Genomic DNA, 15,802 nt, shown 5'->3' with positions numbered 1-15,802 from the left:
CTGTTTGATCAGTCTGCGCATGCGCAGTACAGTGAAATTTGTCTGCGCGCTCCCGTTCTGCTCTTGACCGCGGGGCTCGTTGTGCCGCAAGACCGCTGATGAATGGGAGAAAACTGGATCATTTCAAACAAAGTGCTCCCCTCAGATCAGTCTCGTAAGCACTTTAAGCCTCACTCTCTCCGCCTCGGGCACGGTTCGTTATAAACACCTGCGCGACCTTGGAAACTTATCCATGATCAATTTTCTGAAAGTTTTCTTATTAACCAGATGCATATTATTAAGCAGACGCTTGAAAACAGCAACGGAGAACAGCTCTTTCCATTTACAACAAACTTATGAAAGTTTCCAAACAAGTTCCCGAACAAAAACAAAAACGCGCGAAATCTCTAATAGACCTTTCTATCGACTAATAAATCAATTACGCGGTGTTGTGACGTCATGTCTAAAAGGATTAGCGGGCAATGTAGCACAATGATGTAATTAAGGAAAGGTGTCATTTACAGTTGTTGAATAAAGAGCTGGATGAGCTTTTTCAAAGGAACTGGCTGTTCCCGCTTATTTACATTGCAATAAATCGAGGGGTTATTTAGAGTTATTTAGCTGGTCTATTTACTAATTTAGTGCGGGATTATTAATTGTGTTTATTTTTCACACACAGGCGTCAATGGCGTGACTTTCAGATTTTGCTTTTATTTTGTATGCTTAGATATTACCTTAATTCATTTCTTCTGATAACTTTTTCATGTTGAAAGGCATTATAATTCATTTTATTTAATGTGCGTGTGGCACAGATTTAAAAAAATGTCAATGTGATGTAATTGTGCAGATTTTTTGTTTTGTTTTATACATCTATATATTTGCATATACAGTTGAAGTCAGAACTATTAACCCCCTTTTGTATTAGTTCTTAACTATTTCCCAAATGATGTTTAACAGAACATGCAGGGAAATTTTCATAGTATGTCTGATAATATTTTTTCTTCTGGAGAAAGTCTTATTTGTAATAATAAATATCTATAATTTATGCATATAAACTATATATAGCATCATTTACGATCATATTTTGTATAGTGAGTCAAACAAATACATAAATAAATATTTAATATAAAATAAAATACAATATTATTATTATTATAACTTAATGTTGTGTAATAATAATAATAATATTATAAAAAGAAAATATCCACCACCCTCAATCATGGAGCAGTACAGCAGTCAAATGTAAGAAGAAAATAATAATAATAATAATAATAATAATATATATATATATATATATATATATATATATATATATATATATATATATATATATATATATATAATTATTATTATTATTATTATTGGTGTAAATTTATTTTAAGACATTTAATTATTTAAAATGTGAAGTTTACATTGAGCGAAGGAAGATTGAGCAATATATATATAAATATGAATAAATATATAAATAAATATAAATAAATGAATAAAAGTAAAAAGGGTGCATTTCAGGACTTGAAAATCACTAAATTCGCCCCTGTTTATTTTCTGATATAATATTAATTGTTGTTGTATTGTTATTGCTTTGAAATATTATTATAAATTGTTAATCAATCTGTCTTTGAATTTTTGGGGATCTATACGGGTTTTATGTAGCTTACACTGTAAAAAATGCTGCGTTCCACACAATTCATTCATGTTGTCCCAACACAAATCAATTAAGTTCAGTTAACCTTTCTTTCTTTTTTTTTTTTTTACAAATTTAAGTTGATTGAACATAAGAACGTTTAAGTTGTCCCCAAAAAACGTAAGAAGTTTTTTAACTCATTTTAAATAAATATTTTGAATAAGCAGCAAAAGCCATTTTTGAGTGTATATTTGTTCTGTATTTTTAATTGTGTTAATTCTTTTTCACTTGAATAAAAATAAATATTAGTTTTATTTATTTATTTATTTATTTATTTATTTATTTATTTATTTATTATTTGTGTGTGCTTTTCTTAAATTTACCAATGACCAGGGAGTATAACCGTCCACAAAATAAAAAATAAAAAATTCTGATCCTTAAAAAAATCAAATATTGATATAAATTTGTCACAGATTGCTGTAATTCTCATAGAATACATTTTATATCATTGCTTATAATTTATATCTAATTATAATATAATATCGATAGACCTCACTGCTGGGGTCTGCCTCTGGGGATTTGTTTTTGTGGGTGGGGGATTTAACACCCCCCTCTAACCCCCCTCTCTCTCTCCCTCAGATTTTAGTCCATTGTTGTGAACCTTCCCCTCAGAGTGCTGTTGTCTCCCACTGCCAGAGAGACGCATTGCTCTGAGCAGAAAGTTGCCAGACAGACGCTCTTCAGATTTAAAACTCAACTAAACTGTGGAGCAAATCATTCTACAGGAACAGAGAGTGCGAGAGCTGAACTGCGGTCCACTGTCACTGCGCGCAAACCACAGCATTCACGTGAAATAACACAGAGGCGCGCGGCAGAGTGATTGTTTCTGGATGATTTTCAACGGACAGTCTAAAGCTGGAGTTTCTTTTCATTTTGAGAAAGAAAAGGAGACTAAATCATAATTTTTTGTGGATATATAGAGCGGGTTTTGGAGTCGGTAGCGCTTACGAGCACAGCGCGAGAAGCGGAGAAGCTCATCAAAGGAAAGCAGCACTGGACTTTGAATCCGAAGATTAGCAGTCTTACCCTTGTACCATCCGCGTATTGGTTTTGCTTTTTAAATGGATTTACCAGAGTAGTTCAGGCTTTACCAAAAGCTGCGCATTGGATTGACCGATAAATAATCCCGAACCTGTGGGAAAAGGGGCACATGAGTGTCTCGGGGGCCACCGCGAACCAAGGGTACTAAGTACTTCTGGTGCCTTATTGAACCCGTACGGACCGGGCAAAGGGCACAGGAAAATAGGTAAAAAAATATTATTTGAATGTGGTGAACTTGGGTCAGATTTGTTGCATAAAAATGATTTATAGCTATGCATGTTCCTTAAATAATCGGTTGTTCAAGTTAGTTATTAAGGCTGTTTTGAATGAACGTACTAGATAAAACACTGTTTTGTTCTTCGCTTGCGCTTATTTCTGCGCGGTTTAGGAATTTGGTAGCCCATAAAAATATAATGCACTTATGTTAACTATTGATTAAATGAAAGTCCGACTTTTCATATATAGCTCTTGTTTATTTTTCTCTCCCGGTTTAGGTTTACTTGCGACTTTCATTAACACCACCAAGTGGTTTCACACTTGTAAATGGATTCATTTAGCTTAACCAAACTCTCACCCCGGTGTGAAATTCTCCTATGTTTTGAGATCACATGTGTCTCCTCGTACCCGGAGAGCCTGACGTTTGCTATTATTTACCTCTCATGCTGAGCAAAAACAAGTATTTTAGATGCACACTTGGAGTAAGCACATACGTGTGTGTGTGTGTGTGTGTGTGTGTGTGTGTGTGTGTATGTATATATATATATATATATACACAAACAACGTAATATATCAGCTATAAATTTAAATAATTATGCTAATTGTTGAAGTCATATATGTTCCGGATCCAATTCCGGGGTTTATTTATAGAAACGACCCATTGCAAGCACGTTGTACAGGTTCCATTCATAAACAACTTTCCTTAAGTGCTGCGCATTCGTACCTAAGGGTTATTCATGTCCATGCGGGAGGTGGACGATGTCCAACAATGATTTAGGTGTACAATGGGACATTCATTTTCAAATGCGGCAGGGTTGGGATGTGCAATGCATTATGCATTTATGTCATTTTAAAGGTTCATCTTTCACAATGGCTTCCGTGAATTGTAAATCAGCTCTTTTTTCTCTCAGGTTTGTGACTACACAGAGGTTGCCAATGCCTGGAGTCAGCATTTGAAGCTGACCAGCTGTCTCTCACACTCACAAACATTACCTCAGCAAGATGTTGAGCATCTTAAAGGTTTTCATTGCCATCTGTTTCATGGAACTGGTGTGCTCAAGAAGCATAACATCCGGGGAACCCAGGGCAAAAGGTATAGTTTTTAATTAAAATCAGTATACAAGTACACAATATGTCATTTGCAAAATAAATTGTCTTTAAAATAATTATGTTGTAGTTAACTGTATAATCTGACCCACTGCAATGCATGGTTTGAATATAATGAATATTTAATATATGATTAAGTGGAGCCGATTGCACAGAATTTAAGTCCAGGGGAAGTTGGAAAGGATGTAATCGTTTAGAGAGTAAAAGAATCCCAGTATTTTCTTGAGCCATAAACAGTGCTACCTGATCCTGCCAAAGCCCTGAGGCTCGGAAGTGTAAATCTGTCTGGCCCAGTGCCAGTGACAGGAGATTGTGGGATGTTGGGGGGTGGGAAAGATGGATCTCTTATTCAATTGTACAAACAGGGGGTTGTCTAGATTTTGTACCTGCCATGGAGGTATGAGATTATCTCTGAGAGCTACTAAGACTTTCATGGACCTGAGTTTTTTTTTTTGTGTGTGTGTGTGTGTGTGTGTGGAAAAAGTCTCATGTATACAAATCAGAGGATTTCCTTAAATCACATCATTAGTCATTAGCCTTGTCTGTTGGGCTGTTGATACTCTTAGCTTACGTGCACTGTTTTGAGTCAAAGTGAATGAAAGGAACAGATGTAGATCCTTGTGAAGACTGGGGCAAAGTGTTCGTTAAAATCATCTTTCTCTAAACACTTGTGAGCTACGTACAGAGCTTGGAAGGTGATAAAGGTTGCAAAACCCTGTGGTGCAGCCCAACAATGCCCCACTAAGTTCCTGCCAAGAAAAATTAAAGTCACTTGACAACTGTAAGACTTTAATGGGCAGAGCCACCCAGGCAAGTAAGAAATGCAGAGCTAAGAACAAGAAGAGGCAGAAATGAACTTGTTTAGTAGGAAGTACAAATACAAGCATTTCATAGAAATAATTTGATTTATCTACAGCTAATGAGTATTTTCAATTCTGAAAATATGTCTTTGTGAGTTCACCGATAGTGTTTGGGAAAGTCTGCATGGGTTTGAAAGTTCAAATGATGATATGTGCCCCTACAAAGTGTGTCCTCAAGAGACTTCTTTTTATGTAATGTTTGCCAGTTCATCTATTCAGCCTATTTTTAGTGGGCGCATGTGTTTTGTGTGTTTTGTTTAGCGTGTCTTTATTTTCCAGTTGACCATTCGCACCCTTTTCAGGGTCAGATACGGGCCAGGCTCTAGTTTTATTCATCGAAGTTCATTAGTGTATTGGTGGGAGAATGTTATGCTTCAGTGCTGGAGGTGACATTGCTTGGATAGGGGGCGTTCTTCACTCAAATGCTCGAAATCACATTCACCTCTAGGCCACAAGGAACACTGCTGTGAAGTCAAAGTTAGGTCATTCTCAGCCGAGAATTGTGTTTCTGTCCTCTCCTTTGTTTGTGGCTTTGTTTGCCTGATTTGCTCTAAAACAGTGGTGATCTTTGTGAGAAAGGCTCTAGTTAGTAATTAGCGTGGAGTTATGTTAATTAGACATGTTTATTAAATGTGGTTTATTCTACAGACTAATTACACCAGAAATGTTTGAAACCTCATTTTTTACTCCAGCAGATATCAGAGTTTCACGACACATACTTACTCCTGGATATCCTGAGAATGCTACTGTGTTGGTCGGAGGACATGTGAAGCTGGTGTGTAAGCTCCACCAGCCAGCCTCAACACGTCTCCAGTGGTTCAAGAAGGACAGTAATCGCCTGGGGCCTGATGGATCACCAGTACTTACAGCTCTTACGGTGAGAAAGTGATTTAAAGATCCTCTATTATGCATATTTTCTGTCTTCAGGAACGAGGGAGTAATGTTACATTTGTTTCCCCTGCAGCCTCTTCTTGAGAACCTCTCCAAAGTCAACATATTTCCTTTGGTTAATATCTCTTTGGAAGATGCTGGAGAGTATGTATGCAAGGCGGAAAACTCAGCTGGTCAGGCTACTCGCTCTGCCTGGGTGGAAGTCTTATCGGGTAAGCCACACCATTTGATACCATCTAACTTACTCATCTTCAGGGCGGTTCTGTGGTTATTCTCTGAAAGGTCAGCTAGGTTAACCATTGGCGTAATATTACTATGAAAACCGGTTTATGAGTATTTAGGAGGTCAAAGAGACCACTAGAGTTGAAAGGTCACAGCTAAAATGTAAGCTTCGGGTTATTGTGATTGTAGAGCCATTAGTAAATATTGCATTAATGTTTTGTTCCAGAAGTTTCAGAGGAGCCAACTGAGGAACCATCAGAGCACCTGCTGTTGGAGCTCGGGGATGTACTTAAACTCCGTTGTGACACAAACCGTCCTGGAGCTGTCCAGTGGTTCAAGAGTGGTGTTCGGGTGCAACACAATGCCCGTATCCAGATAAGAGCGGCAGTCATGGAAATTGCAGATGTTACCTATGAAGATTCAGGAGTATATGTGTGTATGCTACGTGGCACCAAAGAGGCTCTACGCAACTTCACTATCACAGTGGCAGGTAGGTTCTGCCGTATGTTGACTGATAAAAACAATAGTAGTGTTTTGAGTGCTCATGTAATACATTTTCATGTGTCCCTGCAGATGCTGTAGGGTCGGGAGATGATGATGATGAAGATAATGGTCTTGATGACATTGGTCCTGAGACCGAAAATGACCAGGTCTACATATCCAGAGGTTAGTATACGTTGTAATTACAAATTCATTCCCATTAATTTGCGGTTTTAAAGTGATAGCTATAAATGTAACATTGGTTTCTACTTAGCACCATACTGGACTCACACTCAAAGGATGGAAAAGAAGCTGTATGCAGTCCCGGCTGGAAATACTGTCAAGTTCCGCTGCCCTGCCACTGGGAGCCCTCTTCCCACCATTCGCTGGCTAAAAAATGGCAGAGAATTCCGAGGAGAGCACAGGATTGGTGGCATCAAGGTGAAAGATTTTTAATCTATTAGAGGCCTAGCAATGGCTTGAACTTCTCAAAATGGCATAAATACCAGCATGCTTACATTGCTCCATTTTGTGTGCAGCTACGACATCAGCACTGGAGCCTGGTCATGGAGAGTGTGGTTCCCTCAGACCGTGGGAATTACAGTTGTGTGGTGGAGAACAAATATGGATCCATCGCTCACACCTACCTCTTGGACGTGTTGGGTAAGAGGGCTTCTGCTTGCTTGCTCTAGACAGTCGCCTGGCTCCACGAGGAGCCATTGCAGGCCTGCCATGCTTAGCAAATGTCAGAGGCAATAAGCATCAAATCAGTGAGATCCTGTACTACCAGCTCAGTGGCGTCACATTGCGAGACAGGCACCAAATGCACTTCAGAGAGAGCCACAGGCACGCTGCTGCATCATAGGCACCAGGGTTCACTCGAGGCTGTACATGTCTACACAGATATGTAGGAGCCACATTGGAAGAGGGCAATAAATATCATCACAGCAGGGAAATGTGGGGTGGGGGCTGGCATCAGTCTGTATGGTACGTGCCTGGAAACGCTGTTGGTTGAGGCATCCAGACCAATTTTCTACCTGACCTGTGACAGACCTGTTTGTTAAGAACCCGGCGTGGGGTCAACTGCTGTGTCCTAGCAGACGAGGGAAAGAGCAGGGAATAAAGAGCTCATCGACTTCAAAGCAGCCCAATGCATGGGCCTAGTTTTAAAAATCCCTTTATGGAACTAATTAGTGTGCGTTGATCAGCTTTGGAAAGTTCTGCATGTCTGTCCCTGTGCCTTAGTATCTTAATTTAAATTCTCTCGATTGTAAACTTGCATTTGTATAATTATTTTGCTAAATGTTAAGAAAAAGAACTAAATGTTCCAATTTCACCTTTCAGAACGCTCTCCACACAGGCCAATTCTTCAAGCTGGTCTCCCCAAAAACACTACAGCTATAGTGGGTGGAGATGCCCAGTTCCTGTGTAAAGTGTACAGTGATGCTCAGCCTCACATCCAGTGGCTCAAGCATATAGAAATGAATGGCAGCCGTTATGGGCCTGATGGCATTCCTTATGTGAAGATTGTGAAGGTATATAGGAAATCATTCCTTACTTTTTTTTCTTGGAGACAAATCACATCATTATTTTGGTATAAAAAGATTGATTTGTCTTGATTGTTTATTTAAACAGACAGGAAGCTTGAACATGTCTGAAGTTGAAGTCTTGTATCTTACCAATATCTCAATGGAGGATGCTGGAGAATACACCTGCTTGGCTGGAAACTCTATTGGTTTCTCTCATCAATCTGCCTGGCTCACAGTCTTATCAGGTAGGTTTGTAAAGACACAGGCATTAAATAAATAATATAAATCACTTACGCGTACAGATAGTGAAAACATGCCTGTCTGTACCACAGAGGAGGATGTAGCCAAGGAGGTGGACCTAATGGAGGCCAAATACACTGACATCATCATCTATGCTTCTGGCTTTTTGGCACTGGTGATGGCCATTGTGATTGTGGTCCTCTGCCGCATGCAGGTTCACCCCAGTCGGGAGCCTTTTGATACGCTCCCAGTACAGAAACTCTCCAAATTTCCTTTGCGCAGACAGGTAAGATGACACTCCTGAATAAACCTCATGATAATTATCCAAGATCATGGTATTCAGAAGAGCTTTCTGGATTCTAATCATGTATGTTTTGGACTCTATCGCAGTATTCAGTGGAGTCCAATTCTTCTGGAAAATCAAGTGCGTCACTGATGAGGGTAGCTCGTCTTTCCTCCAGTTGTTCCCCGATGCTGGCTGGAGTTATGGAGTTTGAACTGCCTTATGACCCTGATTGGGAGTTTCCAAGAGAGAAGTAAGCAGTACCTGCAGCTGTAGCTGTAAAAGATGTTTCATTTCATGTAATGGTAAACTAACTAGCTATTTGTATTCTCTCATGCCAGTTTGACTTTAGGGAAACCGCTTGGAGAGGGTTGCTTTGGTCAAGTGGTTAGAGCAGAGGCGTATGGGATAAACAAAGAGAATCAAGATCATATGGCAACTGTAGCTGTTAAAATGCTAAAAGGTATGCGTGTACATGACATGTAGATGTTGTATTAATGTATTGAGCATTTCTGAATTGAAGACTAAAGAGGGATTTATCTGTCAGATGATGCAACCGATAAAGACCTTGCAGACCTGATCTCTGAGATGGAGCTCATGAAGGTTATGGACAAGCACAAGAACATCATAAATCTTCTTGGTGTTTGTACACAGGACGGTAAGCTAAACACTGTTACATCTCTTTGTTGCATGAACCTTATTTGGCCACTTGACATTGAAATGTATATTTCTGGTTCAGGTCCGCTGTACGTACTGGTTGAATATGCATCAAAAGGTAGCCTACGGGAATATCTCCGAGCTCGTCGACCTCCTGGCATGGACTACACCTTTGATGTGACCAAGGTTCCTGAGGAACAGCTCACCTTCAAAGACCTGGTTTCTTGTGCTTACCAAGTGGCAAGAGGCATGGAGTACCTGGCTTCCAAAAGAGTAAGGGCTCAATTAGCTTCAGTTTAAAACCAGAACCCCCTCCCAAATCTTATCAACACATCCCTTTGTCCGACACGTGATGCCAGGCATTCCTTAGTGGAGTGGTGGTGTGTCGTGTTTACCGCTGTGTCCATCCTGTCTCTGTGGGCTTTGTCCTTTTTAGCTCTGCCATAAATCTGTTAGCAAGCAGGCGCTCGGACCCGCCTGTGCGCTGGATCGTATTACTAGCTTTTTGTGGCCTGCTAAGAATGCAGCCGTCTGAAACCCCTCCATTAAGGGCCACAAACCAGGGGCCTTTTTCGTCCTCTTTTTCAATCGTCAAATACCACTTCTATTTAAAGTGAAAACCAAAATAAACTTAATGACATGCATTTACATCAAAAACTAGCGCCGAGCCTATTTAAAGTAGGGCTTATTTAAAATTTAGCTGCTTGCTATATGTTGATTTAGACAGCTGTGCTCGTATAGAAAGTAGTTTGTCATTACTTTTGAGGTTTGCGGCAGCAAACTCTAGCTTCACTATGAACATGTTTATCTACTTATCAGTGTCAGCGAAACGTTGTTTGTGTCATTTCAACTAAACAGAAATGCTTTTTCTTTCTCTACAGTGCATTCACAGAGATTTAGCCGCAAGAAATGTTCTTGTGACAGAAGACAATGTGATGAAGATCGCAGACTTTGGCTTGGCAAGAGGAGTGCATCAAATTGATTACTACAAGAAGACAACTAATGTGAGTTATAAATATATTCAAGGTTTTCTTAGATCTTTAGCGAGCGGTTGTTTTTTAACAATATCCCATTTGGAAGCAATGCTTGTTTGAAGTCCTAATGATTTTAAAGACAGATGTGTAATGTGTCCATGCTGACTGGCAGACAGCTTAATAGAAAATAATTGGAGAAAGGGGGGGGGGGGGGGGGGGGCAGGGAGTATTAGCAAAGGAGTGGGCAGCCGTGTTTCTGTGGATCAAAAGAAAGTGGAGTGCTTTGGCTCGGCCTGTGTGGCAGCTAACTGTCCCGCTCACAGCCCTGTTGTTTCCAATTTCAGGGACGTCTGCCAGTGAAATGGATGGCACCAGAAGCCTTGTTTGACAGAGTCTACACACACCAGAGCGACGTGTAAGTCTGGCTAATCACTGCAGCTATGCCAAAGAATCAGCTGAGCAGAGATCCCTCTGGCTGGAATGCCGGTCAATTTAGATTAACCAGATTGCACTGTTGTAGTTTAATCCTGATTTAGATGGTGGATGTTTTAATGACTAAAGTATATGACTAACAGGAGCATCGAATTAGTACTGCTCAAGCTGATTATCCTACATAGTCTCCTGACATATTTGACCTCTGGTTTTCACAGATGGTCTTTCGGGGTTTTGATGTGGGAGATATTCACATTGGGAGGATCTCCGTACCCTGGGATACCAGTAGAGGAGCTTTTTAAGCTGCTGAAGGAAGGCCATCGGATGGATAAACCCTCCAACTGCACCCATGAACTGTAAGAATCAGTCTGATTACCCAAACATTGTGTTTACTTTACACTCTCAGAAATAAAGGCACAGGAACTGTCATCTGGGGCAGTACCTTTTTAAAAGATACAAATTTGTACCCAAATAATTTACAGCGATACCTCAAAGGTGCATATTAGTACGCAAATGTACCTAAAAAGTACCTTTTGAAAAGGTACTGCCCCAGTGACAGCTTTTGTACCTTTATTTCTGATAGTGTATCACTTTAAGGTGATTTACTTATGTTCCCATTGCTTTTATAGCTACATGAAGATGAGAGAGTGCTGGCATGCAGTACCAACTCAAAGACCAACGTTCAAACAACTTGTGGAAGAGCTCGATAGGGTGCTGGTGTCAATTTCAGATGAGGTAAACACCTGTTTTGGTGACAGTTTGAATCCCGTAAGATGGTGTTTTATATCCAAGCCTCTAAATTGTTCTTATGTTTGTGTTTTTAGTACCTGGACCTATCCACCCCTTTCGAACAGTACTCTCCATCTTGTGAGGACACCTCCAGCTCATGCTCTTCAGACAATGATTCTGTGTTTACCCATGATGCTTTGTCAACCGAACCATGCCTCCTTGGCTACCACGATGTGCATTCTCGGATGGACCTAAAGACGACAATGCGATAGTTTTTTTTTTTTTTTGTGGCACATCTTGTGAATGTCAGAAACACAAAACAAGGATTGTGGCCTTCGTCGCTCTGCCTAAGAACATTATAATGATGCTTGGCACTATGAAACTTGGTTGTGAATAATTTTCACTCGCATATCTTCCGGACTGATCATGAGCTAAATGATTTTACTGAATGGGTGCCGCTAGATGTAGAACGCTACATTGGAGCAACATACAGAAGCATTTTTTTAAAAAAAGAGAACATTTATTTTGATATAAAATGGATAGCATTGATAAATATAAATCTCTCTCTATAAAAATTTATTCTACGTTTTCCTATTTAAAGAACTGTCTTAAATCTCAGGATCTTGCATGTTAAAAAATGGCTGTAGTGGCAGCAAAGTGCCTGATTTTTTGGATTTCCTGTGAATATCTTAAAATATTTTATGTACATATCACTACAGAAGACAATTACATTCTATAAATTATTCTAAATGATATAAAGTGAAGGTGTTACTTAGGTGAAGTTTTGTAAATCTACAGCTATTCCTAAACGGTTCATCGACACATTTACCATAGCTATTGTTTGCTGCTCGTACCATTGTACACTGTCAAGGCTAAATCTCTGAGCACTCAACTTCCTGTTGTTCTGTTCATTTCATGCCTCACCGATTGGTAAGCATAGATTCATCTTGGTCTTCTCTCCGACCATTCACCCCATTCAAACAGGACCAGCAACACTTCCATTGTCAGTACTGTACGGAAGAAAAGGACTCGACTGAATGTGAAATGCCTTGATATTGATTGATTTCAAACGGTGAATCCTCCATTGTCTGGCTGTAACCTTTCAACCACCCCAGTTTGTTTGCATGGTCCAGGCATAGGCCGAGGTGGACAATGGTCTCATGCAGCTGTAATGTGTGTGACTGCTGGCGAGGGTGATTGGGGGGCTGTCTAATGCTTGTGTGCAAATGAGAAAGCCCCTTATTATGCTAATGGCTCCAGCTGCCCATCTTTATCCTGCACTATCTTTTAATATACAAATGCTAATGCTGGCCTTTCTAAACAAACTCGGCAATGTCCTTCAGGGAATGCAAAGCCTCTTCCCACAAGCTGATAAGAAGCCAATGGCTTTTTTCAAGTTAATTTACCAATACTTTGCATTCCCAGCCAGGGACGCTCCTACAGATCCCTTCGGGCACATTCTGGGACAAATGGTCAGCATACTACGAATGAGTACAAGTAGATCTCCCCAGCGAGAGCAAAATTGTTCGATTGCCTTTCGCCAGATCTCAAAATCTTCTTTTCAGGCAGCTACAGAGATGTTTGAACTATAAATGAGACTCATAAGGAGTCCTTCATCCCTGCAGAATTTATGTATGAAAAAATCCATAGTTACGAACCACATGACATTCCATTTGTGTATAACTCCCCAATGTAACGATCAAACAATGTTATTATAAATTTCCCCTGAAGAGAATTATTTTAGAAATATTTAATTTATTTGTTTATTGTTTGTTTTATATTAAATAAAGTATAATTTAAAATACCGAGCCATTTTTTTGTGTTTTGTTTCTGTAAACAAAGTGAAGAACTGTTTATTTGGAAAGGATAATTTTCTCTCAGGGTCCCCACAGGTCATGGAATTTGGAAAAGGACCATCCCAGACACTGAAAATAAGGGAATCTTTGGATTTCCTTCATGTCATGGATATATCAGGGATTTTTGTTTGGATTTTAAAATTTTAGTTTCCAGTTATAAATTTATACAATTGAAGTCGGAATTATTAGCCCCCCCTGAATTATTAACTCCCCTGTTTATTTTTTCCCAGTTTCTGTTTAACTGAGAAAATATCTTTTCAACATGTTTCTAATCATAATAGTTTTAATTACTCATCTCTAATAACTGATTTATTTTATCTTTGCCATGATGACATTACATAATATTTGACTAGATTTTTTTCAAGACACTTCTATACAGCTAAAAATGACATTTAAAGGCTGAACTAGGTTACTTAGGGTAATTAGGCAGGTTAGGGTAATTAGGCAAGCCATTGTATAACGATCGTTTGTTCTGTAGTCTATCGAAAAAAAATATAGCTTAAAGGGACTAATAATTTTGACCTTAAAAAAATTTAAAACTGCTTTTATTCTATCTGAAATAAAACTCTCTAAAAAATAATAAAAATAAAACTTTCTTTCTCCAGAAGAAAAAAATATTATCAGACATACTGTAAAAATTTCCTTGATCTTTTAACTTTTAAACATCATTCAGGAAATATTTAAAAAAGAAAAAAAAATCAAAGGGGGGCTAATCATTCTGACATCTACTGTATATATATATATATATATATATATATATATATATATATATATATATATATATATATATATATATATATATATATATATATATATAATATTTTGTTCAACATCCATTGTTATGGTTTGGCTATATTTCAGCTCCATTGTTTCCCTTTTTCATCTTCATCAACTTGCAACCACCAGACTGTACCTGTTAACGCAGCCAAACATGTCGGGATTATCTACATTTTAAGAGTGTCACTGGATTATTTTTGATTCACGTTGAGTGGTCTCAAAAAGTAGGGCCTAGTATTAAGATGTGTTTTCTAAATTTAAACAAGTGAACAATGCAAAATTGGTGTTTTAAGCTTGTTGACTTCCAAACAGGAGAGCTAATAGTACTAAAAATGACACAATAACAGATAACGAAGGAAAATCTGACATGAATAAAAGGTATTAAAAGCTGAAATTTTTACTTGAGTATAAGCAACAAAAAAGGATGAATTTAAATTGTACTCAAGAATAATTTTTTTTTTTTTTCAGACAGACATACAAAAGTTTGATTTAAGCAAGAAAGTAAAAAAATTTATTCGGTTAAAAAAAATCAGAGCCTTTATATATTATAACGATAGGCTTATATTCATAGCCTTGTTCACTAGAATACCATTTCCAATCCTAGTGAGAACCCTTAGGTTGTTCAGTTAAACTTTTTTTAAGTAAAAGAAAATCAAATATTGTATATTTTAGCACTACAATTTCAAGTGTAAATCAAATGATCATTACTGAATTGTATTTGACATTGAAACCTTTAGATATTTGGTTTAAGTCATATATCAGGTATTTTTGTTCAGGTTTAAAATTTTAGTTTCCTGTTATGAATATATATTGATATGGTTTGGCTATATTTCAGCTCCATTTTTCTCTTCTTCACCGTCATCAACTTGCAGACACCAGACTGTACCTGTAAACTTAGCCAAACATGTCGGGATAATATACATTTACAGAGCTTTGGCTTTAAAAAAAAAAAAAAGGTGATAAAAAACATGACAGAGGAGCTAAATTTATTATTTGTAAAACTACTAAAGAGTCACAAACAGCAAACTTCAGTTAGTGTTTTTTGAGTTTTGTTTTTCGAAATATGAGGTAAATGATACATTTTGGATATTAAAGTGGCTGTTAAAGTCATGCAAAATTATATTCAAGATAAAACTAGTCAATTATTTAATATTTTTCTATTTTAACATATTATTGTAATATGGTTTAATTAATGTATAAGCACAACAGCAGTTTTTTTTTTACATTCCTTTAATGTCAAATGAAGTGTTCCCCACATGCTACCCGCAATTCTTATCAGCATTATTTAATATTCGCACCTAGCGATTGTAAACTGTTTGTATTTCGTCTGCTTCAATCAGGCTGATTGACTTACTATCAGCATCTAAATGTCTAGACGTTTGTCTGCTGCATCACAAACTTATCTCTCATGTATAACAAACCATTATGAGACAAGCGGGACAACTATCACTGCAGTCCAAACGTGTCTGTCTCTCCATGGAGACAATCTCAGCCAGCTGCTGTTGGTTAGATAAGAGTTTGACCACCACTGGGCTGGCCGTCTCTCTCATCTCCAGCATGTTTAGCCAAAGGGGCAATGGGCCCAAACCAGCCTAGCAAAAGCCCTGAGCTCCATCAAGCTCTGGCTTTTCTGCTTCATTTCTACATACTACAGGGTGACCAGATGTCTGTTTTCCAGGGACAGTGCCCATGCTTGCTGGAATTGTCCTTGGAAATGTCCCTGCCACATTTGCCCTTCAATGGTTGTTCATTGCCACAGTCAGTGGAAATCTGGATTACTCTTAATACACGTTGAGCGGTCTCAACAAGTAGGGCCTAGTATTAAGATATGTTTTGGTGCTACGC

General features: G+C 38.4%; 1 protein-coding gene across 2 annotated transcripts; it reads left to right on the top strand.

Annotated features, from left to right (window-relative positions):
- The first annotated feature begins 2,273 nt into the window (after positions 1-2,273).
- Positions 2,274-13,132, top strand: fgfr4 (fibroblast growth factor receptor 4). Of its 2 annotated transcripts, none has more exons than XM_068215744.2 (20): positions 2,274-2,909; positions 3,832-4,013; positions 5,580-5,764; positions 5,852-5,990; positions 6,227-6,490; positions 6,574-6,666; positions 6,755-6,921; positions 7,020-7,143; positions 7,825-8,015; positions 8,116-8,254; positions 8,342-8,535; positions 8,640-8,785; positions 8,874-8,995; positions 9,080-9,190; positions 9,272-9,462; positions 10,071-10,193; positions 10,508-10,578; positions 10,814-10,951; positions 11,225-11,330; positions 11,420-13,132. In XM_068215744.2, exons 2-20 carry the CDS (start codon positions 3,923-3,925, stop codon positions 11,594-11,596), a joined length of 2,772 nt encoding a protein of 923 aa, XP_068071845.2. In that variant the 5' UTR covers positions 2,274-2,909; positions 3,832-3,922; the 3' UTR covers positions 11,597-13,132.
- The last annotated feature ends 2,670 nt before the right edge of the window (positions 13,133-15,802 follow it).

The sequence above is a fragment of the Danio rerio genome, chromosome 21 (assembly GCF_049306965.1).
Source record: "Danio rerio strain Tuebingen ecotype United States chromosome 21, GRCz12tu, whole genome shotgun sequence".
Lineage (NCBI taxonomy): Eukaryota > Metazoa > Chordata > Actinopteri > Cypriniformes > Danionidae > Danio > Danio rerio.
This window is presented reverse-complemented; position numbering and strand designations above follow the sequence as displayed.

Excerpts from the sequence above, each read along its gene's own strand:
- fgfr4 (XM_068215744.2), top strand. The coding sequence starts at position 3,923 with ATGTTGAGCATCTTAAAGGTTTTCATTGCCATCTGTTTCATGGAACTG. Across the intron at positions 6,667-6,754 it reads CCAGGTCTACATATCCAGAG|CACCATACTGGACTCACACT; the intron begins GTTAGTATACGT and ends GTTTCTACTTAG. Across the intron at positions 9,463-10,070 it reads AGTACCTGGCTTCCAAAAGA|TGCATTCACAGAGATTTAGC; the intron begins GTAAGGGCTCAA and ends CTTTCTCTACAG.